The sequence below is a fragment of the Siniperca chuatsi genome, linkage group LG18 (assembly GCF_020085105.1).
Source record: "Siniperca chuatsi isolate FFG_IHB_CAS linkage group LG18, ASM2008510v1, whole genome shotgun sequence".
In the NCBI taxonomy this organism is placed as follows: domain Eukaryota; kingdom Metazoa; phylum Chordata; class Actinopteri; order Centrarchiformes; family Sinipercidae; genus Siniperca; species Siniperca chuatsi.
The window spans coordinates 6,788,155-6,815,241 of NC_058059.1; the positions used below are offsets into that span (position 1 = coordinate 6,788,155).

General features: G+C 38.9%; 1 protein-coding gene across 3 annotated transcripts; it reads left to right on the plus strand.

The window, feature by feature from the left end:
* Positions 1-5,250: 5,250 nt before the first annotated feature.
* Positions 5,251-27,087, plus strand: ttll11 (tubulin tyrosine ligase-like family, member 11). Of its 3 annotated transcripts, XM_044175433.1 has the most exons (12): positions 5,251-6,468; positions 10,483-10,582; positions 11,083-11,216; positions 13,317-13,607; positions 13,731-14,015; positions 15,235-15,330; positions 15,426-15,538; positions 22,363-22,611; positions 24,285-24,391; positions 24,848-24,899; positions 25,060-25,107; positions 25,493-25,649. In XM_044175433.1, the coding sequence occupies exons 1-12, from the start codon at positions 5,929-5,931 to the stop codon at positions 25,515-25,517; spliced, it is 2,040 nt and encodes a 679-aa protein (XP_044031368.1). In that variant the 5' UTR covers positions 5,251-5,928; the 3' UTR covers positions 25,518-25,649. The 3 variants fall into 3 exon arrangements, with proteins under 3 accessions (XP_044031368.1, XP_044031367.1, XP_044031369.1); XM_044175432.1 differs by lacking the exons at positions 24,848-24,899; positions 25,060-25,107 and having other exon boundaries at positions 5,254-6,468; positions 25,493-27,087; XM_044175434.1 differs by lacking the exons at positions 24,848-24,899; positions 25,060-25,107 and having other exon boundaries at positions 5,257-5,430; positions 25,493-27,087.

The window sequence follows — 27,087 nt, forward strand, 5'->3', positions numbered from 1 at the left end:
ATTGAGATTAACATTGACACCAGCTACCCAGTTTAGATGAATGCAGAGTAGAAGAAGTCAACAATTGGTCAATTCAATTCAGTTTTATTTATATAGCGCCAATTCATAACAGCAGTTATCTCATTGCACTTTTCCGACAGAGCAGGTCTAGACCATACTCTATAATATTATTTACAAATCCCACCATGAGCAAGCACTTGGCGACAGTGGCAAGAAGACATCAATCAGATGTTCTCATAGAAACACCAGTAACTCAATCGGCTTTACTGAGCTTTTAGAGTTCACAGTAGCTATTTTATATTATTGAAAACTGGTATACTTTTCAGTTTTTTCCTGTGTTTGAATTCCAAAATGTATAAACAGACAGACAGAAAGACAAAGCGATGGATGGATGGACACACAGGACCAACTTTTTGAAACAATGATTCTTTGATTTCGGACACAAGAAGCCAAAAGCAGGCGTCTCATTTTCAGTCGTCTTTTGCGGCTAGAATGACAACCGTCGCTGCTTATTTTTATCAGCTGTAGGATGCGAGTTTGTTTGAAAACTCCTTCTGACTTCAATGTTACCAGCTGACTCCAATGAGAATGCGATAAGTGTCACTGGTGCCTAGCAACTGTTGCTAAGCTACAGTCGCTGTTTGGGGGCGGAGCTTGGCGAACAATCTATTCCGTTGATATCTGACATGTTCTACAATTCCTTTGATACATGAATGATGTAACCTACATTAATATATAAATATGGCATACATTCGTCTGGCCGTACACATTCTGTTAGTCTTTATTTCTGCTAGTGTTAAACCAACCAAATGATTGTCGGGATACTCATAGGAAAGCTGGTTTCACGGGCTTTCCACAAAGCAAAAGCGAGCTGGACCATTTTTCAAGGACCTGTGTAAAAAGGGTTGCAATGCAGAGATGGTGCTGCTTTCCATGAATTTAGAGGAACCAGCAATTGAAAAATGTATCGCTTCCTCTGTCAAACATCACCTGATGAAACCACCAAAAAAGCCTAGCGCCATCTGCAGGTTCTTCTCCTCTGCGGACAACGTCAACTCCAAGCCGTTCAGAAGAACAAACAGGGTTGGTGTTATGTAGGTGAAATGGAGTATTCATCTTGAAGGAAAAAAATGTCTGGGGTTTCTCTTTTTCCTTCAAAATGAATGCAATAAAGGCTCAAGTCCTGCCTCACCTCCATGTTACTTTCTCCTCCACTGGCCTCTGTCCTTCATCATCGAGGGACAGAGACCGGTGGAGCAGGAGGTTACAGATGTGGGGCAGGACTTGAGCTCTCAGGGCCACCTCAGCAGTGTGACCTAATAGCTAGAAGATGAGGGTTCGAGTCCCGGCCCTGAGCCCTTCTGAGTTTGTGTTGTCTACTGTTGTGGCATGGGTTTACTCCGGGTGCTCCTGTTTCCTCCCACATTTCTCAAAACCATGCAGCAATTGGACATTCTAAATTGCCCCCAAAAAGCTTATTAGTTTCATAATTCTAAATATGTAGTAAGTGATCAATCAATCAATAAAAATGTTAAAATTTAAATTTCTGCTTATGTCTTGCTGTCAGAGCTGTAAATATTCAACTCAGGCCCAAAATAGCTAGTAGGTACATTATGGTTAGGGGTGTTAAGCTAACATATGTTTGTAATATTAATTTGCATCGCCCAGTTCATTTTTACATAACCAATTAACCTTCGAGAGCTCAGTTACTCCAATATTATGGCTTTATTGTTAGAAAGTCTCTAACATTCAAACAAAAATGTTTCAAGTTCAAATTTGAGTTTCATACACCTTTTTCAAAACAAATCTATATTCAAAGATTTTTCAATGCCAGTGTGCGCCATTCCACTAATTCTCCTGTTCACAGTGCGCATCTTACAGTGACAGTAAACAAACACAAAATTAAAGCTCATGTAGCATTTTATAATGAAGACAACAGTTTCAATAGAACAAATTCATATGTATTGTAGAAATGTTCTTGTACCAAAATTTGAGGAAGGTTCTTACTAATTGAATTACAAGATTAATTTGATAATACTGTTGTAATACTTACCGATTCTTTTGGCATCATGACTATACCAGATTATTGAAAATATGACACATTGACAGTATGTTCGAACAGTAATGATTGGTTGCTGGAATAAACATGTTTAAAAGTATAACAATTAATTAGAAAAAGAAGTGTAACCCATTTTGAAGACTTACTCAATACATCTGTGGTTTAATTGAAGATAATCACACTTTTACATTTGAATTCTGTGTGAAAGCAACAAGAAATACCAGAAATATATATACGCTGTTTTATATTGTATACTAAGAAAAGTAGCTATTGTGAGATTTTTACACTGTGGTTTCAAAATAATGATTTTTATTTGAAGATTGTACTAAAACAACAAGAAAATTATGTAAGTCTCATTTGTGCCTGGATTGTGTTCTTCAAGACAACCATCACCTCAGAAGTGCAATCAAGCGTCCAAAGTATTCATCTGTCTTTAATGTTGCAAATAACTAGAACCTGTTTGTTGGTATAATTAAGAGAAAATACAGCAGTGTTGTCTGTTAACACTCCTTTGAGAATAGGAGACATTTGTTGTTGCTGATTAATCTAAAGTAGACATGCTGTTCATTGATTGTGCTTGTTCAAATTTTAAGTAAAAACTCTGTTCTGGAAAAATGAAATATGACAACAACTGCATCATTCATTTGAAGTATTTTAGTAATGTTAAAGACCAGAACAATGTTCACTGCACTGCACATGCAGACACCTGTATCTAATGATATGGACAGACTGTGCTGAGAGAACTCAGACACTTGTGACAGATCTGTGCTGTTTGTGGCCTCTGGCACAGCGCCTCCCCTACTGTAGGTGGTTCCCTGTCTACCATAAGGTGCTCTCTGCACCAGTTTTTTGTTTTTTGTCACAAGCCCTGCCCTGGCTCTCTTTGGCACTAGTTCTGGATCTACAATAGGCCCTCCCTTGGGTCTGTAGGGAACCCGTACCTCAAATGATCTCGGCCCTGCCAGTGACTTTTGCAGCCCCTGATCCCTTTTTACTGAAGGCCCTGTGCTGGTCTTGACTGGCCCCAATTCCCTGTCAACTGCACACCCAAAGAAGGGTCTCTCCATGTGGTGATAGTACTGGTCTTGGTTGACTGGAGGGAAATATCTGTTCAGCAGTTAGACCCACACTGTCCTGTTGACTCGGAATCCTGACTGAAGACACTCTACGTGTCCTCTGTCTCACTTCACGGGGAGGTGATGCCATGAAGGACGCAGAGGATGTACTGGACACACTGGATGTAGGTGAAGGAGACTCCTCTGCAGATGGTTTTGGGTTGTCTATTCTTTTGCCCTCGAAGATATTCTCTGCAAAGGTCAAATAAAACATTTTTGTTTAAATTGTGGATATGACATGATTTTCAAAAACATGGATATGAATACAATACATTGATCTCATTATCATCACCTCATCATGAAACCTCTCAGCTCAGTGGTCTGCTGATAGCATCCCAAGTTCAAACCAAATTAACAACAATTATCCCGAATAAGAAATAATTTGAAACTACAGACTATTGTGCTTATGTTAATTTAAGAGTTTAAATAAAGAAAAGGATAAGAAATGAATCAGCCTTCATATGTCCAAACTTTTCAATTAGCTACAATTTTTTTATTCGGGGATCTGCTCTGGACATCCTTAACCATAAGATGTTATATTTAAAGATCATTAGCCTGCATTTTTTGGACTGCAACTTGTGGAAATGTGATCGGGAAACGTGTGCAGAATGTCTGGTTTGTGCTTCAAGCAGGAGCACAATTCCTTTCTGGTGTCATAGAGGAAAGATTATGTTCTATTCAGCTGATTCGATATCACACACACACACACACACACACACACACACACACACACACACACACACAGAGGATTTGTCAGCATGCAATTGCCTAAATATTTTTGTATCCACAGGATTGGTAATGGACGTATTATTGTGTGCATGTAGGTCTACAGCAAATAGGACTGCATGAATAAAATTGTAACTACAGAGAACCAGCAAATAATGGAAGCACATATCATTAATCCACAACATGGTGACAGTAATTTTACCAGTCCTGAGCATGTGACATGTGCAACACCTTAAAATTGCTATCAACGGTGTAGATAAAGGTGTTCTCCATAAAAAATGTAGTCTCCTCTTGGGAGAAGCTGATCTGCATTATGTAACTGCGATGTCTGACCTCTCTTTGGCCATGACTGATACCAGTCCCTTACTGTAGCACATAATAGCCATACTATGAATAGATATCAGATTTACAGACTGTGTTTGTTTGGATGTGTCTGTATGTATTGAACCAGTGACTTCAGATGTATTAATTTCATTTCATTTCATTCATTTTTGAATGAATGAATGAATTTTTGGTCTTTCAGTCAGTTTTGGTGAGCGTAAACTTGTGCCCACTGTTTGTCTTTGCCAATGCTGTTTTCTTGTCTTTGGAATATCATTATGATGCAAATCAGTGCAAATTCTTAAAAATCATTTTAAAACACATTTGTTTTCTTTGGCTTTTTCTTAATCTCACAACTTTATATTTTGGGGTTTGTAGACTTTGTGTCAATTAAATGCAAATGTAAATTAATTTTTTTTCTCTGTCTTCTCTCTCTTCTGTGAAACACTTTGTAACCACGGTTTTCTTACTTAACTATTGTTTAGTTTGCTAAGGTGCCAGTATCCATTCTGACTTAGGGGTGTAATTCAAATTCTTGGTGAACAGTAGAGAAATTGAATAAATGTTCAAAAAGACATTATGGCTCTCAGTAATGGTATTTGATTGAGGATATTGAATTATTCTTTGCGGGTACACGTAGGGGGGCCTAAAACATGGAAACTCCGTATTGCTTTCAGGTGCTGTGGGAAATAAATACTACTTCTAAGCAGACACGATTGAAAAGGTAAATAGTACGGGTTCACTAGATTTCAGTGATAACAATCCACTTCTAACGTCAACAGATAAATACATACACATTACTGGAGTCGCCTTAATGTGGTATTTGTGTGGTTATTTTAGTTTAGTTTTTAGTTTCTGACATGACTGCTGTAGCTTTTGTTTTCTACAGTACAAGCATGTGGTTGAAAAACACACTGGCGTACGAAAATCATTACATTTACATCCGATAAACACCTCCAGAGCCGCGTGTCTATTTATAGTTAATGGTCGCTAAGTCACAGAGCCAATATGCCTTCCGAAAGTCGGAGGTTACGAGGAGCCAAAAAGGCAGCATCAGCTGGGTTCAAACCAGATGGAGGCTGGGCAACGGGCTGGTCTGCCTTCTGCTGCTGCTTAACAACAGAGGGACGATAACACAGAGAGAAGAGGGCTGTGGACATCATTACAACGCTGCTCACAGCTAGAGAAGTAGATAACGGTACCCGTAAGGTAAAGTCTGTCATGAGTTAGTTTCGCCAACGGCACAGAACTATATGTTAGCTAAATGAAGTTTAACAGGCTATCATCAGGTTTAGCGATTTTCAAGTGGCTAGCTCCAGTTTTGGCTACAAGTGCTGCCCCTAGCAGCTAGGTTAAGTCAGCGGCAGCTTGTGAGAGCCGCCAGCCTTTTGAAATTGCTTATTGATTTACTGTGGCCATCTGGTAAACTGCGTTAGCTAGCGTAACGTTACTTCTTTAGCCCGAGCTGCCAACTGGTAACTAGCTAACGTTAGATAACGTTGAAGGCTGTGAGCATATCTCCACGGTCTGCTCACTCACTCTGTTTGAGAAATGAAGCAAATGGCTTTTACTATTTAATTTGCCATTTTAAGATAGCAATGCTTACTACATTATTTCAAAATAACGTTAGCTTGCCGGCGTCGGATTATTGCACCCTGTGGTACAACTGTGCCCTGCCCAGCAGCGTCACTCATAGCATTTCGCATAATGAGTGATTATTATGTAAAAGTCAAGGTTCAACTCGAGCAAATGAAATCATTTGGCGAGGATGCAGAAAAGGAGGGTGTGGACGTTGAGGAGCAGGTGCCAGTGTCTTCTCCCCCTGCTTCCGTCTCAGCAGACCCTTCCAGCATCACCATATCTGCCAGAGATGCATGCATCACTTATAAACATAGGGGTAAAAGTCGTAGTAAGCTGGGAAAAGATGACAAGAACTCTTGTGGCAAACGCATCTCAGATCTGTCATTGCAGGGGTCTGTAGTTTCTGCTCATGTTGGGAAAAACTTAAATAGACTAGGGCATGAGCGGACACTTCACATCAAAGGAACTGGAAAGATCCTGCAGGGCAAGTCGGAGACTAATGGGAACTATGTAACCATCCACCCATCCAAAAACATTCAAGAAGCACGCCGTGAGGACGGATTCAAACTTGCAAAGAAGACAAGACCAGTGACGGTGGATACCGCCAAAGCCAAAACCTCGTTGGAGGCACTGAAGTTAAGCATCAAGCAGCTGAAGTGGAAAGAGGTGTGCGACATGAGAGTTTCTGTCTTGTTCTTTTGCTGTTTGTCTTGGAGAAGTGCTATTCACCCATGTGCTGCGCAGGTTTTATTCCTATGAAACACTTGGGACTTTAGCCATTGAGGAATCAAATTGGAATGAAAACCTGCATACCCATGGTTCTCGATGGCACAATCCTCTGTTTTAATACCTACTGGGACTGAATAGTGCCTAAGAATCATAATAATATTCCACACGTGACATGACCATAAGCTTCATGTATGTAGGCTATAGGCTACTGTAGACAGCTAAAGGGAAGATAATTGTTGCCCTTCAGGTAAGTGTCTTCTTTTGACTGATTGCATTTTCTGGTTTTCTCTTTCCATATATCCTCTGAGCTGGATTTGGGTTGGAAAGGTCACATAAGCAAAGGCTGCCTGGAGTGTCTCTATGCTTAGGAAGAACTAGAAGAAAAGACAAACAATGCACATTTCCTACAGTTTTCAATGCTGTCGATCTGCCCAGCAATACTATAACCTGAGATAACTTTTACTGGGCATTTAGCAACTTAACTGCTGTATCCAATAAACATTACTATAATAGACAATTAAGTGGTTTAAATCAATCTAGTAATGATTACAACAGCCAGCCTCCCCACTGGAAAACCTATTTTAATGGGGCATTAGACTAGATTATGTAATGGTTTGCCTTTGTGTTTCTTTTTTTCGTTATCCAAGATCTCAAATTGTATTAGAGGCAGTATCTCTGACAAAATGTGAATCACAGAGCTCTATTTTCAGAAGTTGGAACTGAAATTTGAGTCTGTATAGGAGTGTTATGTGGTTGTAGGAAAGTTTTGCACACTTGAACTTTAAATTATCTATTTATTTAATGCAAAATATGCACTTATGAAGACAATGTGTTTAAATGAATGTTTTTATGAATCCAATCCATGGAAACAGGTTATAAAAACAAAAAGCTTCTTATAGTTAAAGCTGCAGCATCTTATGCACAGCGCTTTCCAGCAGTTAGACGGCCATTTAAATGACTTTATGTATAGTACAGTACTGATGGTGGCCAAACTGATCTGCCAGAAAATGGACAGCAGATTTGACAGTAGGAACAACTGTATAATCTATAAAGACAGTAAAAATGGATCAGTGTGGTCACTTTCCTGTCAGTACTAATGTATATTTTAAGTAGCTAAATGCCCTTTAATTCCTTGTCATAGTCTTGTCATATATGTCTTTGTTTTCTCAATATTACTTTCTAATAGAACAATTTTCACTGACATTCACGGGCATTTTTCACTGTTTTCAGATGTTTTATAGACCCAACGATTAATCCAGAAAATAATCTGCAGATTAATCGATATTGAAAATAATCGTTAGTTGCGGCTCTAATTTAGAGCATGATACTTGTTACCCTTTCCTAGTGATTATTTTCAGTAGGCTATTCCTATCAACATTTGAAGAAGTCATTGATTGAGAGCATGGCACATTATTAAGAAGATGACAAGATCATCTTTAACCTGACATAGTCAGTTTGCATGCCTCTAATGTATAAAATTACAGAGGATGGTTGTGGATGAAAGTTGTTCTAACTGAAAAGCAACATCTTTAAAACATTTATGAGAGGGCTAATTGATCCAGTCCTTCTTACTCCGAGCCACAAACACCATCTGGTCAGTTTGAATGTGATGCAATTAATACCTGCTATCAGCCATTATTAACATGGTCTCCATTATGCATGAGAAGTAAAGAAGGGCAATGCGATGAGACTGGTGAAGTAAAGACTCTACTTATCACCGGTGACCACGCAGTGACACTTAAACCCTTCCAGGTCTGGTATCGGAAATGGTAGACAGAAGTCCTATACATTACCACGCTTTGGCCTCATGGTCTACCCCCAACAAAGTCAAGGGTGCTATAGATCCTATGCCATTTTGAAAGTACCTGTCAACATCTTTGAAGGAGTTGAAACTCCAGTAGCCTGTCTCTATTTGTTTTGTCAATTATGAAATGAACATTGTAACAAGTAGCAGTTAAGTAGGCTTATAGGCATAGGATACTGGGTACAATTTTGGAAAGTTTATGAAGACATTATAGTGACTGATAAGTTGTACAGTTGGCTTTAAGGTCCATTTACATCCAAATTACTACGTCTCTACATTTGCAGTATTTTCTGGCCTGAGAGACAGCTGTCAGCTGACTTTAAGCATATGACATTCTCTTAAACAGTGGGAAATGATTAGCCTTAAGCTCCTCTAATCCAATAGGCTTTTAGTCCTCTTTGAGCCAGAGAGAGAATGGCAAGCCCGAGGGTACGAGTGATAACTTCAGAAAATGAGACTAATAATCGTGCATTTAATCACAGGCTTGGTATTTTGATTAGGATCCTGCAGACTAAGCTGATATTTTGAATTAAAGGCCTGCAAGCTAGAAGCAACTTTGGAGCATGTTTAGAAAATCATAACGTGTATAACTGGAATTAGAATCCCTAAAAACTACTCAAATTAATTTGACCTCCTTCCCTGATGCGATTAGACATTTATACGCTGGCATCTCTGTGGCAGTATTTATAGCAGGTCTTGGCTGTCGAGCAGGGTTTCCCTGTTTCACACGCTCACATGCTAAGTCATTAATGAGATGCAACTCTGTCAGAGATCTATCTTGTAGCTGGGCAGTGTCGTATGAGAGTAGAATTTACGAGGGGGTGACGATATGCTGCCGACCTTCCAATATAACTTGATAGAGAGTCCTTATGTGATAAAGTTTAAGATAGACTCCATGACAAAATTCTTCCCAGGTCAATGTTGATGTTTTGAAACTCAGATGTGAACTGCGTCAAGTTGTAATATATTAACAATGAGCTGGGTGGAAATCAGGGAGTACATCTATAAAATAAAATTATTCAGATCTGTTTCAGCAGGTTATAAGGATGAAGAGTGCCCCCGCAGACTATAAAACCAATACAGAAAGACAGTAAAAAGTATTTACTGAGCAGTAAATTGTTAGGCCATGTTACTGTCCTGTACTGAACTTTACTCTTGTTTACAGTGCACGTAGATGACTTTAAGGATAAACACAATCAGGATATTTTGTTTTGGTGGTTGATTTTCTAATTCTGTATTGTAACAGGGATAATATTCCCATTAGTAGGAGATGTACTGTACCTGTATTGTATTTAAGTGAAACCCAAACGATGACCTCGATTTAATGGAATGCAGTGTGTGGAAATACAGAATCAGCCTAGTTTGTTAAAAAGCTGAAACTTCTTGAATGGAGATTTGACGGAGCACAGGTAGAAAACACCCAGTAACAGACCTCAACAGCTGATGCAATTTGAGTGTTTCAGTTAATAAACAGCGGTTTGTGTGCTGATGCAGAGAAGTGAGATGCAGCGGCATTTTGGAGAAATGTAATAGTGGAAGCTGTCTTAATAGGTGTTCATGTCAGGGGTCTAAACACTTCTTGAACTCTATTGTTTTTGTTTTAAAAAATTGCTTAAGATGGGATGCTTCTGTCTGCTTTAATATGAGATGGATAATTAACTTTCACTTAATACTACTTAATATTTTCATGGAGTGGACATCTGTTCATCACATTATGACTGTAATAGCCTATCCTTTTGTGTCACTGTAATAACACATTTGGTGCATAATATGTGGTTTGGAGTGTGTGAGTGTGGGCAGGAGTAGAGGTGTAGAGGACCAAAGCTGTGCCTTGTGCCAGTAGGATTTCTTAGCTCTCTAAATCCTTTTATAGTATCACTTCCTCTCTTCTTTCCCAGCTCATCACAACAGAACACGCACTACCTACCATCTTTAGGCAAGATTATCGCTGCACTCTGGGATCTCCAGAAGGACAAATCTACCAATGTCCCGAGTCATACTAACAGATTAAACCTTTTTTCTCATTTACAGATGCAATCAAGCAAAATTCAATTCAAAGATTTCTTAAAATAAATGTTTTTATCATTCTTTTTGTGTTTGTTGATCTTCTTTCATTTCCCCCTTTCACTCTTCTCTCTCACTTTCAGTTTCCTCTGGGAAGACGAGCAGCCTGTGATATCTATTGGCATGGCGTTTCCTTCCATGACAACGAAAATATCGTCTCAGGGCAGGTGAACAAGTTCCCAGGTATTTCACCACTTCTGGCTCGCTCCTCCCCTATAACCTTCTGTTGATGTAAAGCACCAGCAATAATGGGATGGCTTTATTTCAGCTCGTAGAACTTCATGTGTACTCAGTATGCTATATATCACAACAGGAGGGATTTTAGTTAAATGCTAACCTTTTCATGCCATGGCAATAATCATTACTTTAGAGACTTATTGTTTTAGTAATAAATGTGTTCATCCAAGTCTACATCACTGGAGTCTCATGGCTTGCATTTATCTTACACTATATGATACTTGTGTCATATTGAGTTATATCTCCTTACAAGGTCATGTCTGTTTGCCTTTTCAACATGGAAACTCATTCTTGATATTGGGAGGTCCTTCTAAAGATTGTATTTGTTTAGCCAGAGCAATATCATTTCCTTTGAAGGCTGCTTTCCAAGTCTATTTTTATTGATATGTTTCAAGTCAGTCTGTTGCATTTATTGTATCTTTGAAACAGTGCTTTGTGCATTGCAGGAATGATTGAAATGCTGAGGAAGATCAACCTGAGTCGGGCAGTGCGGACTATGCAGGAGTTGTTCCCAGAAGAGTATGACTTCTATCCCCGTTCCTGGATCCTGCCTGATGAGTACCAGCAGTTTTCCACACAGGTATAGTTGCATAACTTCATAACAAAAGCGTTATGATACTGGACATGATACGTGGAGAGTTTCTTTGGATTAACTGAAATAAATTGTTGCACTTCTGTATTTCTGTGCGTGCAGTGAAAACATGGATACTATGTGTTGTCTGAGTAGAAATTGAGTAGACATGGAACTGTTTCAGAAAATGTTGCATTGACTGTACTTCACAAGAATAAGATGACAAAGGATTAGAGGTGAGTGTATGCGTAAAAAATTACCATTTTTATTTAACCTTTATAAAATGAGGTCGAAAATCTTATAAGCTAAAACAGACACAATTAGCAAAAGAGTAATTTATTATCCAATTTATTAAATTCAGCCAAGTGTTCAAATTCTTTAATTTAAATAGACCTTTTTCAAAGCAGATATTTTGACTTGATACAGCAGCATAAGCACAGGTGTTCCCACTAATAACATTAACAATGACTGCATTCCATTTAAGAGCCCCAATAGGCCATGCCAGTAAGTCAACAGCATTGCCCTGGACCCTTGGAACACCTAAATGGAATGCAGCCATCGTTAATGTGATGAATTACACCTGTGCTTTCCCTGCTAGTCTAAACAGGTCTTTTCCTTTTGCAGACCATTCTAAGTGGCTGGAGCTGAAAACATAAAGGCCTTCTTTCCCATCTCTGTTCTTACGTTTGGGACAGACGGCAGACTATGTCTTGTGATCTGAGATAAAGATTGCAAGATGAATTCCCAGAATGGTTTTATGAATAAAAAATACCAGTAAATATATGGACAGAGACAGCAAGATAGCTCTGAAAAGTAAAGCCATATTGTTTCTTTTTACCACCTTTCTTCCTCTCAATTTTCAAAATGTGTCATATTTTACCAATATACACAGAGTTGTGGAGTCCACTGGTGTCTTCGCACTACTAGTACTCTTTTCTCTCTGTCCACCGTTATAACTGCTCACTATGCTATATTGCAACAGTAGTGCTCTTAATAATATGAACTGTTAAATTCTTGTCATGTGCTTGCTTCATTGCTCACTTTCCTTCAGGGGAAAAGACAGACTGTAACACAGTTATGAATATTGCCCTTTATGGTCATGTGGCACTCTTTAACACATGGTTGAATCTAGTAGGTTTATCTTGTAAAAGAGTACAGTATTGAGTGAGTGCAGAAATGTGGGAATAGGGGAAGAATTAGTGTTCAGCTGCTTTTCCCTGGTTGACTACAGTGATGAAGCATGTCACCAGTTACCAAGTGTGCCATACACCAACCAAAAACAAGCCACAAATGAAGTGACACTGAAAGAATTTATGCAGATTTGTGTTATGTTTATCAATTCAGGAGGAAAGTTGAGATAAAAAGATGAGACAAGGAAGGAACTGTTTAAAATAATGTTTTGTGGGTATAATTTTTCTCTCTCCATGCTATTTTGGCAGGTAGATAAATATTTCTATTAGTCAATAACATGTACTTACTGTGCAACATTCAGATTTGTAATCATATATAATTACAGAAATTCAGTGCACTTTTATTTAGAAAAATGTTTAAATATTTGATGATTTTCTCCACCACGGCAAACAGTTTAAATTGATTTTGGCAGGTACCAGTTAAATTTCACTTCCCGTTATCAGTAGTAAAATCAGTGAGGGGGTTTCTTAATTGGTGATGTACTTGCATGGGCAGATTATCAAGTTCTGAGTTTAGGCATATATAGCAACAATATATTATGTCCAGCAGGGGGCACCAGAATATCACTATTTTCAGTCCAATTTAGTTTACAGCAGATGAAACTGCTTCCCACTAGAAAGAGCTTTTAACTAATCTTTTTTTATCCGTGTAACTAACTTTATAAACTTATTCATTTGTAAGTTCAGAAGATGAAGAGTGATTTTATTTGAATGTTGAATTGTCCTGTAACTTTGCCATATTTTTAAGGACTTATGTCGAATTGTTAACACTTTTCAAAGCATCACTCAAACTCAAGGATCTTGGTTTAAAAGTTAACCCCAGTGTATGAAACTAAGTGTGAATCAAGTGAAACCATTAACGGGGTTTTAATGAGGTTTTTCTGAACCATATCCTTTCTCCCTCCCACCTCTGCTGTAGATTCGCATGGTGAAGGAGAACGATGCCACAGTGAATCCCACCTTCATTGTGAAGCCAGATGGGGGCTCTCAGGGGGACGGCATCTACCTCATCCGTGACCCCAGTGACCTAAAGCTCATGGCGGGTTCACAGGCCAAACAGGCTGTAGTCCAGGAATACATCCATAAGCCGTTACTCATTGACAAGCTCAAGTTTGATATCCGCCTCTACGTGCTGATAAAGTCCCTGGAGCCATTGGAGATCTACATTGCCAAGGAAGGCCTGACACGTTTTTGCACTGAGCCCTACCAGGTAGCTATGATGGTGCTAGTGATGCTACTTAGAAGCTGTTAATTTGATTCGATGCCATTGAACATGTACTTATACTTTTATAGCATACAGATAATTAAGGTCACTCTTATTCTGACTGTGTAGGAACCAAGCCAGAAGAATCTGAGCCATGTTTTCATGCACTTGACAAACTACTCCCTCAACGTCCACAGCGGCAACTTTGTCCACTCAGACAGCCAGAGTACAGGCAGCAAGCGCACTCTCTCCAGCGTGTTGTATAGGCTGGCAGCTAAAGGGGTAGACATCAAGAAAGTGTGGTCGGACATCATCGCTCTCGTCATCAAGACTGTCGTCGCCGTGGTGCCTGAACTTAAAGTCTACTATCAGGCTGATATACCGCCTGGCAAACCGGGACCCACTTGCTTCCAGGTGGGTAGCGGGTAAAATTGTCTTACGTGTAAGTAGAATGTATACAGTACGGGTGTAAACGAATAGAAATACATTATTCGAATATGCACGCATAATACGCTCTGAACAGATACCAAAAACATAATATTCACCCTTCTGCTCCTCCTTCACCTGTCACATTGACACAGTCGGAGTCATAATTCAAAGACAATCTAAACGCAAAGACATCATACACTGCTACTCATCGGAATTCCCTCCTTACAGTGGTGTCAGGATCTCTGTTGTAGGTAAATGTCCATAAATCTTTTTACAAATCATATAAAAAAGGCACTCCTTATAACTTGATCTTCTCTCGTAATGATCAGATTCAGACATTTTCTACTGTAAAAGTAATTCAGGGGATTGTAGCCAAAGCAGCACAACTTTTCATGGTGCAGATGTGCCATGGAGGTGTGCTTAGGTTTAAGTTCAATATTCAGACATTCAGTGCGGTCCATCCTTAAATACTTCTCAGTAGTTTTTTTGTTGTGCAGTGCAGGATCAAGCCTGACTGGTATTCCACAATTGTTAATTTTACGTTTATGATTCAATATTGAAGCCTGATTTGACAGTAGACTGGAAACTGGTGAGTTGATGTTAGGGGCTGTCTCAAATGCGCATGCAATTGGGCCAAGTGAGCTTTTCAGATTTTTGTCTATAGCTTTCTCTTTTTTTCACTTCAAACTGACTTAATTTTATTTGGACTTCCTCCTACTGCATGCACAACCTCCTCTTATTAAAAAATAATGGAAAATGGCCCACTAAGCTATTATGACCTGTTTTTTGCCAATAGCTTTCTAATTTTTTTATCATAGACACTTTAAACCAAATTTATTTGAATCTGGGCTTCCTCACACTGTATACTCAACCGCCAGTTTTTAAAGAAAGTCATGCAATGTGGCCCAGTGCATTTCTTGTATTTTCCACTAACCTCTTGTTCCTCTTGTTCTATTTTTACTATTGATTTCCACCCGGACCATTAACAGTTACACAGCTTTTATTCACACTTTATTTTCTTTTTTTTTGGTGTAGGTGGAGTTCAAATACAAATCCTGTTTTATTATGTGATTAATTGAGGTACATGGTTAAACTATTATGTTATTTTGTTGGTAGCTAAACTTAGTGTACCCCTAGTATACAGTCTACTTTATTCTACAATATAAATACAAAGTATGTAATTAAGGATGTGTTTGTGTCTCAGATATTAGGTTTTGACATCCTGCTGATGAAGAACCTGAAGCCAGTATTACTAGAGGTCAACTCCAACCCCAGTATGAGAATAGAACATGAACAGGAGGTAAGAGTAAATGTCAACATCAGTATTATCATAGTTTTATTATTATCATTATTATTATTCACTTTGCTGTAATAAATATTTATGTTTTGTTTCAGGTGGCACCAGGAGTTTTTGAATATGTCCCTAGTCCAGTCGACGAAGAGGTCAAAGTGGGTGTTATCAGGGACACTCTGCGCCTTATGGACCCTGGCCACAAGAAACCTTCAATGTAAGTACACACTCTTACACACACATACACGTACAGTAAAGAGACAGTTTGAAGTTGGAGCTCTTACATCCTCATTTTTTTGTCTCCTGGTCTTAAGAGTCCACTTTTAAGTGTATGATATCTTACTCTGCCCATCCTTCCTCAGTGCCCAGCACTGCACCACTCAACAGCCCTCCATAAGCCTGTTAAATGGAAAAATTAAATTCAGCTGAGCCGCGGTGGAAATTCACACATTACTGTACACGTCTGGTGGCTCAGTCTCTCTGGCTGACTGGCCCTGCGTGGAGCCTGGCAATAAATCTCCTCTACCATTAGGGTTTGTGTTTTTTTCCGTCTCAATCTGTTTTTCTTCTATGACAAGAAGATTTACTGTTTCTATTCTACCACCATCTCCATTTCTTGCCTCTCTCCCCTTCTCTCACTTCTCTCTTGCCTCCTCCACAGATTATCTTCTATATCAGATATTTGATCTGCTTTGCTCTGCAAGTGAGAGGGATATCTTCTCTGGGATAATACCCACTTAGCTATTATATTCATGACCAGTAACATAGTGATATAATGCGCCTATAATATGTTTAATCCTCATTCCTCCTGCATTGCTATATTTTCATCCAGCTAGAAGCAGCAGAACCACATCTTATACTTATCAGTGGATGAATTACACTACAGTATAATGTAGTATACACATTTAGAATTCTGTTCCTTTAAACTAATTCCTATGTACAAACTTTTAGAGATCTCTAATCCTTTAATCGAATGTCTCTCATACTTTTTATGTTGACTTAGACCTCAGGCCCTAAGTTAGTGGGGGTTACTCAAAACCTTTATATCTGTGTCTTAACACAATTTTTGAGCTTGAACAATTAATCGATTACTCAAAGTCAGTCGGCAGAAAATTAAGCTATTAACTATTTTTTATAATCAGTTAAAATGTCAAACATTCTCTGGTTCCACCTTCTCAATTGTGAGAATTTGCCGTTCTTCTTTGTCTTACGTGATAATAAATTTATCATCTTTGGGTTTTGTACTGTTGGTCAGACAAATAAGCATTTCTGAAGATCTCACGCTGAGCTTTAAGAAATTTGTCATGGGCATTTTTCAGTATTTTCTGGCATTTTATAGACCAAGAATCAAGAAAAATAATTTCCAGATCAGCTGAGCCGATATTGGCTTATCGCAGATATATCGGTATTAATGTATCTGTTGGCTGATCAATAACAAAATATTCCATAACAGAAACGCCAAAGTATGTTGACGGTAATTCAGAACTATTGGCTGATATATCATTATCAGATTTCTTTTCTTCTTGTTGGCTTGAGTTATAATGAAAGTAACCATTAATTGTAGCCATACATAATTTACAATTTCTTTTACAAATTACCCTTTTCATGTGTTTTTTGAGCAATGTGTTATTAATTTAAGGAAGTAATATTTGTTGTATTGTCACAATGTAGCTTTTAGTTAGTTAACTATTAGTCCTAACATCGTATATATGAAGTTTAACTTATATACAACAATCGTTCAGTCATTTATAACATGACAACTGATTGTGTTCCAAATCATATGGCTCATTTCACTGTGTGAACTTACCTCCATTTATTTAACTGATCTATTCTAGACACACTGACACTTAAGTCATGTGGTGGGAAAGAGGCTTAAGTCCAGGCTGGAGCAAAGAAACAAGTTCAGTGATCTTTAATATGATATAATTCAATCTGTCTATAAAAGTGTAGCATTGCTTATAATGAGCTGTAGAAGAAACAGTGACACCGACAAGGGCAGAGTTTATGATGTGAGGGAAGTTATAGTGACTAGCAGTAAGTTTTTAGAGTCTCGTGTATCTTTATGTTTGCAGGAATATAGCAATAATAACAACAAATACAGTAATGACATAAAACAGCAAGTAACTGTAGTCTATTAGGTAATATGGTGCAGGTATATGGGGCGTATGATTAGACATCTGGGATGCTGATGACTAGACAGTCAGTACTCAGCTATTAAGTAATAAAAATCATTGATGAGCAGTAACAAGAATGTTACTGCTAATAGTGGCTGTCAGCTGAACCTCCTAGAGTACATATCTTATCACAAATTAGGACTGTAATATTGAAAAACCTAAGGCCAAAACATGTCAATAATAAAATAAAACAGCAGCAATAATTCTGGTTTAGCACAATTTTGAAAACGTGTGCATCTCAAACAAAGATTTAGTATTCATGTCAGGTTGTGATCGCAGGGAAGAGTGCTGAGTTTTGTGGTTTTGGTGGGGGCGGATATGCTAATTATGCCCCAACTAGCTAGTGCTAATATTTATTAAATTAGCCATTAGATTGGATATGCTCGGAAAAATGTAATCATCACTGCAGCCAATGACGCGGATGCAAAATAGGAACTCATTAATCATTCAATTTCACAGTATTATTTGTGTGTTTACATGGGCACAAAGGTAGATATATTGTACATACAAGTCTATCTGATGGAAAACGCCCATTTCTGCTACAATGAATGCAACATTGAATTTTAGCAATTTTATATTAAGCCACTTGTGTCCAAAGATGTGGCTCTAGTCAGCAGTGTACTCAGATCCTTTACTTAAGTAAAAGTACCAAGACCACAGTGTAAAAATACTCCATTATAAGTAAAAGTCCTGCATTCAAAATCCTACATAAGTAAAAGTGCAGAAGTAGCATGAGCAAATGTACTTAAAGGATAAAAAGCAAAATTACTCATTCTGTAGAAGATTTATCTAATTTATTATTATATTATTATATTGTTAATACTGATGCATCAATGTATAGGAAGTATTTTACTGTTGTAGCTGGTCTAGTTTGAACAAGTTTATATAATGTAGTTAAAATTATCAGTTAGGTAGTTTAGTTCATTGGTTCACAACCTAGGCCCTTACAAAGGTTTACAAGGGTTAGTGTTAGGATTGATTTGATTTCTTTTTCTTCTGCAAACTTTCAGAATCATTAACAGGCAGTATTTTGCAGCACAAACAAAATGTTCCCGACATCGTTACAGGAGGTTAAGTAATTTGTTTACTGCACAGATGGTCTACCAGTAAGTAAATTACTTGCATTGTGGTCGCTGACAGCTGTTCTGCAGTGGGATGGATGGGATTCAGTCATTCAGAGCGCAGAGTTTAGACTGAAGTCACTGCTGTATGAATTTGACTTGTCAAGATGAAGTGAAAGAGAGGTGAGAACTGACTAGCAAACAATACAAAGGTACAGCTGTGTAAAAAAAAAAAAAAAAAATGGTGTTGCAAGATGGAGTGAGAGCTCATATAAGAGGGATAAGTAAATATAAAATGGCAGAACAAGGGGGTGAAAAGTGGCATTTTGGAGGAAAGGAGGAAGAGATCAATGGGTAATTATGAGCAGTACTCTCACACATGTACTTCTTGTACCCAGCTCATTAATCCTGTGTATGATGGCTCTGAGGGTGATTTATGAGCCATTATGAGAGGTGTGGGTGAGAACAAAAAACTGCAATTCATAGGCACGCGTATCTTAAAATAGGGTGCAAGAGACTTGATTGCAAAAGCATCATCTGCATAAAAAGAAATATGTGCTGAGTGGATTGAGTGCAGTCCAAGGTAACTAAGGTTGAACATGTGTCCAAAATGCATGTGTTTTTTAAAGATGAGAACTTTTCTCATTGTGTCACTGTGAAAGCTTTGAATAAAATGCTCATAATCTGTATTATAAATCTGAAATAACCACTTGGACACTTGGGCGGAGCGAAAACAAGTTGTGAACATAACATTGACATATCATCACCTTTTAAGTTTATATGGCAAACATGTTAGCAAATACTTGCTTATTTACACTTCCAACTGTTACGGAGCAACATTATCATTCATATGAAGTCGTGTTTCTGGCCACCTGGTGAATGTAAGTTGATAAGGTAAGGTGATTGTAACTCTGTTTTAGCTCTGTTTTTGGTCTCAACTCTAGAGGAAAATATGTCTCTTTATTTGCTAACTTTGCTATGTTTACCGGGGGGGCTGCAGATTACGGTGATAATTCTCAGTTGGTTCATCACTATGAGCGACGTAATATATAAATATATATATATATATATATATATATATATATATTTACCCACACAGAAGGTTTATTATTACCTGTGGGAGAACATTTGTTCTCTGTGTGTTTTGGTATGACTCATACTCTCAGAAAAGCTCAGGCAGTAAATTCAGATATTCAGATTTCTGAAATGGAGATAAGTGTGCAAACACTTTTGATTTCTTTTCATTGACACATCTGGCACCTTTTTAAGACTTTTGACGGTATGCAAAAGCATTGAAGATTTATTCACCAGGAGGCCAGAAATAGCATTTATGCCAGGTAATGACAGCTGAATTAGGCCTAGTCCTCCTCACATACACTCAACTAACATTTGGCACCAGGCCTCTGTATGTCTTTTTAATAACCTGCCATTCTTCACCTTTTACCCTCGTGCTACGCCTCCATCATTTTCTTCTCTTCGTCTGCTGGGAATGTTTGGAGACGTTCCCTTCACTGTCTATCTGGCTGTCAGCTTCTGTTGAAGATGTGTCCGTTTTTAGCAGAGCCTGTCCTAAATAAATAGATGTGGGTGGTGTCCCTCTGGCTGCTGAAGGATGATTGATTCTATTAAACATTCAGCAGTGCTCTCTCAGTGCCATTCACACTGCTTACTAATTCATGGAGAAAGAAACTGCCTCATAAAAGTCAGCACTACTGTATAACCTTGACGGAAATGTTGCTTTGTGAGCTTCTCTTTGTTGCTTGTGTGTTTGCATGGACACATTTGTTGACCATAGGAGTTGTCCTTGAAGGACCTGCACACCCACACAGGTGTTTTTCACTTATTCTGGCCAATGAGACCTTGCTATGATGGGAATTATTTGAGGTCAGTGGACTCCATGAACTAATAAGAATGATAGAGGTGTAATTGGTACTGCCCTACAGTAACAGGTGCAGCATAGCTAACAGGAGAGGAAGGGAGAGTCAAGCACAGTGTGTACATGCCCACACATTCATGAGGGTAAAAACGCACTGAATGCCTCCCATTTGTTTTCTATGTGAAGCGGCAAATCCTTCGGGAGAAGCACAATTGGATAGCTGGCGGCTAGAGAGAGGCATGTAGTGCAGAGAGCAAAGTTCAAATGTGACCTAAAAAGAGGTGGGAAATAGAGGGGTAGTAACCAATCACACCTGACACCCATCATATATTTATTGTAAATATATGTAATTTGCGCTTTACTCCAATCAGGGGTCCTGCACAGAACTTTCATTGTGAGCCGAAATAGCCGTAACAGTGGAAACAGCTGTAAACTGTATGGCTTGACTCTTTGATTCTTTTGGATTTTGCTCTTTGAAACAATTTAAAGGTAGCGTGTGGACTTGTTTGACCACTAGTAGCGCTGTGAAGTCACTGTTTTGTTTGTATCTCGTGTAAAAGGATCCGCACGCTGGTGACGCGACACAGATTCCTGCCAATGGTTTTACACTATTCAACACGTTTGTTAGGCCTTGACAATACACATAATGCCTTTTGGTGAGAAACACTGAATATAAGCAGGACTTTATTCAGAAGGAAACTCCTCAGGGTATTTTTTTATTGGATCTAATGGATCAAATTCAGATATTACAAAAAGTCACTTCAGAATTTTTGTGTCAGAAAAATGTATTCATCTTTTTAGAGCTTTTTCTTTTGTAATGGAAACATTTTGGGCCAGCGGGCATCACATGAACTTGAAATTCTGACTGTAGCTACTATGTCAAAATCGCCCCACAGCCCAGCACTTTTCCTGGGGGCTTGGTGTGCACAGCCTTTAAAGGTACCCTGTGGAATATTCTTTTTAACAAACCCCCCAAAAAACACTTTTGGTTAAAAAGTTGAAAGTAAACAAAACTTGTTGTGTGTAGGCTACCAAACATGTTGAACACATTTCCTATCTTTTTATAAAACATTTGTAAAGCCTTTCTTATAATATTTTGAAACCAAGTTGTACTTCGTTATTTGCATGGAACTCCCATCTCTTTGTGCCACGTGAGAGTGATAGGCTGAATCTATGGTTGGCCTAACTGACAATAAGTGCTTTTATATTTCTGCCCCATCAGCATTCAAAGCATCAACTGTGATGTTAATAATTAATGTCTAAAAGCCTAATTTGTCCACCATCATTGACTAATGTCCTATACGGAATAAAACGCCTGCAGCGATCCACTGTGGCTTTTCAACAGGCATCCCCTGGGTATACAGTGTTTTTCGAGTCAAAGTGCTGCTCCCATCAAAAGTCCCCTTCCTTTGTGGGCTTTGTTTTACTTAATTAAGTATCCAAACTTGGTGAGAAGTATCAACTTCAAAACAGATTTCAAAAGTGTAAATGCAAAACCTGTAGCATGTAGGTGTATCTTGCTACTGATGCAGTAAAATGTTGTTGATGTAAGCAGAGACCGTAAAAAGGCCATACGGAGGCTGTGAGATGAGGGAGTGAAAAGAGTTATTTGTTCTAAATACAACATTATTCTTCCTGTTTCCCCTGCCAAGCCAGACTGTAAGTGCAGACTCAAGTGAAAAGCTTGGTGCATTTATCTGCCTCAGGTGGTTGGCTGTCTGTAACTCAGCTGACAAAAGCTCTCCGGGTTGGCCTTATGGTCTTGTGCTTCAGTCCTGCAGGGCTCGAAGGCCATTACTCAGCCCTGCTGCTGGACAGCACAAAACTCAGTAAATGTAGTCTTTAAATTTCTTTGAATTAAATAAAAGAAATTTGAAATAAAATAAAATTCCTTACAATCTGTTTTCGCTTCTGTCCTATCATTTCATAGCCAAAGTTCCCAACCGAGGGCTGGGGGGTTTGAACACGGGGAGGAGATTCCCATGGAGGCGGAGACACAAGAGAGGAGCTCCGATGAAGGCGCTCTGCCCTCGCTGTGTCTGAAGCAGGTCTACCCCAAGTACACCAAACAGTTCAACTACCTGCGGCTGGTGGAGCGAATCGCAGCTCTCTTCATACGCTTCCTCGGTGTCAAGGGCAACATGCGTCTGGGCCCCACTGCCTTCCGAACCTTCATCAGGTACAAATTTATATTATGGGATCCCCATTAGCTGTTGCCATAGCAGTAGCTAATCTTCCTGGGGGCCGCACATAAAAATAAGCCAAATAAAATATTAATACAATTGTGAAAGCAAGGTCTCCAATATATATATTTTTAAAAATAGATCATTCAAAGCAGCTGATCTCAATACAACACAACTATCCATAAAACTCATGAAAACTAGGACATCATCAGATAGAAACACGTGTATATTCAGTCATATAGTCTGCTTTAGGTACATCTGCATTTGTTTCTTAAAAGTGTTAGCACTTTTTGATTCTCAAATACTTTTTGCAACTTGTTCCATTCTACAGAAGCCCTGTACATAACTGTATTATTTAAAAGGTTAGTCTTGGGTCTAGGGAGAACAAATTATCATTTATCCTCATACAGAGTGGGATATGTATGTGTTTGACCAGAGTATATAGAGCTGAAAAAGATTCAAGTATACCTAAAAATACAGCTTTCCTCGTGAAACTGACTGGAATGTAATCTGGCTTCAGCTGAGAGCCACGACAGTGTGTCATGCATGTCAATAATACAAGTACGGTATGAACCACGAAAAACAAGTCTATCTTATTTTGAGCTAATTGAAATTTATCAAGATCAAGACTTTTTTGTAAGCAGCGGACCATATGACTGAACAATACTCAAGATGAGACAACACTAATTAATTACACTTTTCACGACTACTGGATTGAAAAAAGTAAGTAAAGTTTTCTTAACAATATTGTCGATATGCATTGGCCAGGAAAGATGTTGGTCAAGTGTAACTCCTAATAATTTGATCAGATTAACCTAATCCAGTTTGAAGCCTTACATCGAAAGGTACAGCTGGGTACTATGAGCTAGACTCTTTCTGTTTCCAATTATCATTGATTTAGGTTTAGATATGTTCAAAATCAAATTGTTTTTATTAACCCAGTATAAAAGAAAAATCAAACCAAACTTGTAAATTGAATTAAAAAAAAATCACAAACCAAAAGGGAGAAATGTATATTTTATATTTTTTGGTTTCATGATGGTGCCCATAACTTTGCATTAATTAGACGGAATACCATTAGTTCTCCTTCTGTGTAGACGGAGAACTTGTTTCCATACAGCCAATTAAATCTTTGCATAAGGCAGTAACATCACCGCTCTATCATAGGCAAACACGGTTACCACGGTCTGGTAATAGCCAGACAGCAGCCTGCTACACAAGAGCCACAGACTTTGAACAACAACCCACATTAGCTTTCCTGCAAAAGTCTCCTTCCTTTCTACCTCAAACATGAACACACGTCTTGTCCTCCACCTTAGCTTGTTGAACGAGCGACCAAACAAACATTCACCGGGGAAAAGTGCACTTCTAATGGCTGTTTGCAGGCCAGATGACTAATTAGCTGGTCAACTACAGCACATTAAACAGCATGTACCCTTACTTCGGACCGATTAGATGCTGGTGTGGTCCTTACTCTTTATTACCACTAACAACACGCTGTGTGCCCATAACTTGTGAGCTACAGAGCAAGTTAGTTTTTTTTTTTGCCTGATGTTGCCATGCTGGGGCTCAGCCTGCCAGTTGCTGTCAATCAAACACAGACACGATCCTCTGATATTTCCCCAAAGTGGAGTGGAGTGGCATATAACATTTCCTGATTGTTTTTTAGGACCTGTAAACTGAGCAACAGTAACTTCACCATGGCTTCAGTGGACATCCTCTACATAGACATCACACGTCGTTGGTCAGGAGCGATGCCCGATTCTAAAGAAGCAGGTAACATGCGCACACAGACACACACGCATGCGAAAACAAAATACCCGCAAAGAAGGAGGAGGACAAAGAGCCGGGTATCCTTGAGACTCGGAGCAAATAATGTGCTTAGAAATAATTGCGTGTCATTCTTTGTCAGATTCCCTCTGACACCGCGCTACCGTAATTGAAATGAGTTGAGATCACAATGTGACAGCAAAGAGAGTATCCGACATGAATTATTCAGACATTGCACCTTGCAAGGGATGTATGCGAGGCAAAGTGGATGGATGGAGATCACATGGACCAGGATGGAAGGGCCTGTACAGAGGAGATTGTGAGCTGAATTTAGAATGAGCTCATATGTATTCAGGGAGACTGAAGTCAGAGTCTGTTATTTCTGTATATGTGCATCGGAGGATTTGTGGGGAACCAAGAAACAATGCAAATGATGACGTGTTTGTTTTTCTTTTTTTCAAGTTTTGTTTGGGATATGTGGCAAAGTTTTAAAAGGACACATGAAGGAATTTAGGTAAATGCTGTCTTGCACCAGACTCTTGTTGTGATCTGTAACAATTTTAATAATTCCATAGCAAATGACCTATCAACTCTCACCATGTTAGTCTGGTGTGAATTGGCATCTCATAAAGTATTTTTTTTTTTTTTTCTGCACATTTGTCTTCCTCTTCTAGGTCGAGAATAACAGCGGCTGCAGTAGGAAATATTAGGGAGACCATTGGGTGAAAATTCATGCTCGTTTTCTGAACCGTTCATTGTTTTCTCATTCATTCTTTGACCTTCAGTCTGACCTTGGGCCCCCTAGGCAAGATCTGAGATGATCAGTAAAATGATAAAATGATCACATTGGCTCCTCTCATCGTATGGAAGGTCAATTACCATAATATCTCTGTGTCAGAATATTTAAGTAATTAATGAAGAACTATGTAAAACTACTCACTGACTGTCATTGACTGTGATACAAATTTTGAAGCGATCACACATTTTTTGTTTAGTTCCTATTTTTGTTGAGCATAACTTCATTTGAAGTAGCATTTTCATTTCATTTTTACATTTGTTCCTATGTATTTCTCCAGCCTCACCTCAACCATACTTTCTGTTTTTCAGGCATGGGACTACAAGCATTTGTTGAAGCCTTTTTCTACCTCGCAAGTCGCAGGTTCAAATCCCTGGGGATGAGGCAGCAGGTAGCGTCACTGCTGGAGCTGTGCGAGGCTCAGCTCGAGTCCCAGTCGGGCGTCGAAGACAGACGCTCTGTGAGCTGCAGCAGGGCGCTGCCACGAGCCATCAAAACTGAGACGCTGGGCCTCACCAACCCTCAGCTCAATTCTCCGGCTCCCCTGCGAAGGGCGGCCAGCCAGGACTACCGGCTGCATCAAAGACTCAAGCCTCGCACACTCAGGGCCAACGTGGAGAACTGACAAGAGGGGGCTTCAACTAGTCCTCCAACTCCCAAACACTGCCTTTAGCCTTCTCCACAGGAGCAGGGAAATTAGGTATCCATCTCTCCTCTGCAGCTGATGATGGTAGCTGAGAGAAGAACTAGCTTGACCCCTGCTGGCTGACTTGCAGGAGGACTGGAAATAGGATGAGCGATATAAGGAGGTTGGTGCATTTCTTCGGGTCAATCGGGAGGAAGATATCGCTGCTTTTAATATACTTACTGATTCTGCAGGGCAGCTATTTGCTTCCCTTCACCTTTGTCTGGCAACACCGAAATAAACTTTCTTTTCAGGGATAACATTAGATCCTCCAGTTTCACATTCAATGCAAACACACATCACACATACATAAATGGGTGTAAGGGAGTTCCCTCAGTATGTGTATTATATTCTTGAATTTGCACAAGAACTTGTAACTATTACATTTGCACAGAAATGAATGTGAGGGTGACTGAGCATTTGTGTAGGTATATTGTGTATGTTTGAGTTTGTGTATGTACTGTACTATATTTATTTGTGTTTAGCTCAATGGTGAAAACCTATTTACAGACAGTGGCTCAGCTGTGCGTCCTAGCTCCGTGAGCCCATTAGTAATGAGTTAAGTGAATAAGTATTCAAAGGGAAAAGGCCACGCCGCCACTTATCCTCTTTCAGTTCAGCAGCTATTCCAGTCAGGCATCCTCAGACCTCCAGCAAACATGTTTTTAGGGTGATTACTTTTTAGCCACACAACTGCCATTGGGAAGGAATTATTTCAGAAGTAATTGCATGGCACAAATTTTCACAATTTAGACACATGCTGTCTTAAATGTGATTACAGATGGCTTTTGTAATAGGACCTTATCCAAAGTGTGTGATGTGGCACACAAAATGACTGCCACTGGTGGATGCCAACAAGAAAGGTCATAGACTGTCGCTGTCATTTCAGATTATTTACACTACAGTCACTCACTGAACATTAATGTTTGAATTGTATGTTTATTTTCTTTTACACTAAGATTATTAAATTAATTTGTCACATGCAGACTAAGAATTAAGTGTGATGTGTTGCACAAAACATGGGCAGCTGTTAAATACATACAGTGAACTAAACATGTTAAAGGTTTCTGCTATACATCCTATAGGACTAACATATTTACTGCAGTATGTATGAGATAACATGAAGTAGATGTATGGGGTTATTAACAGTGATAGGTCATTTGAATGAAATTTACTGAGAGCACTGCAAAAAATAAACTTAATTTTGCTCTTTGAACTGAA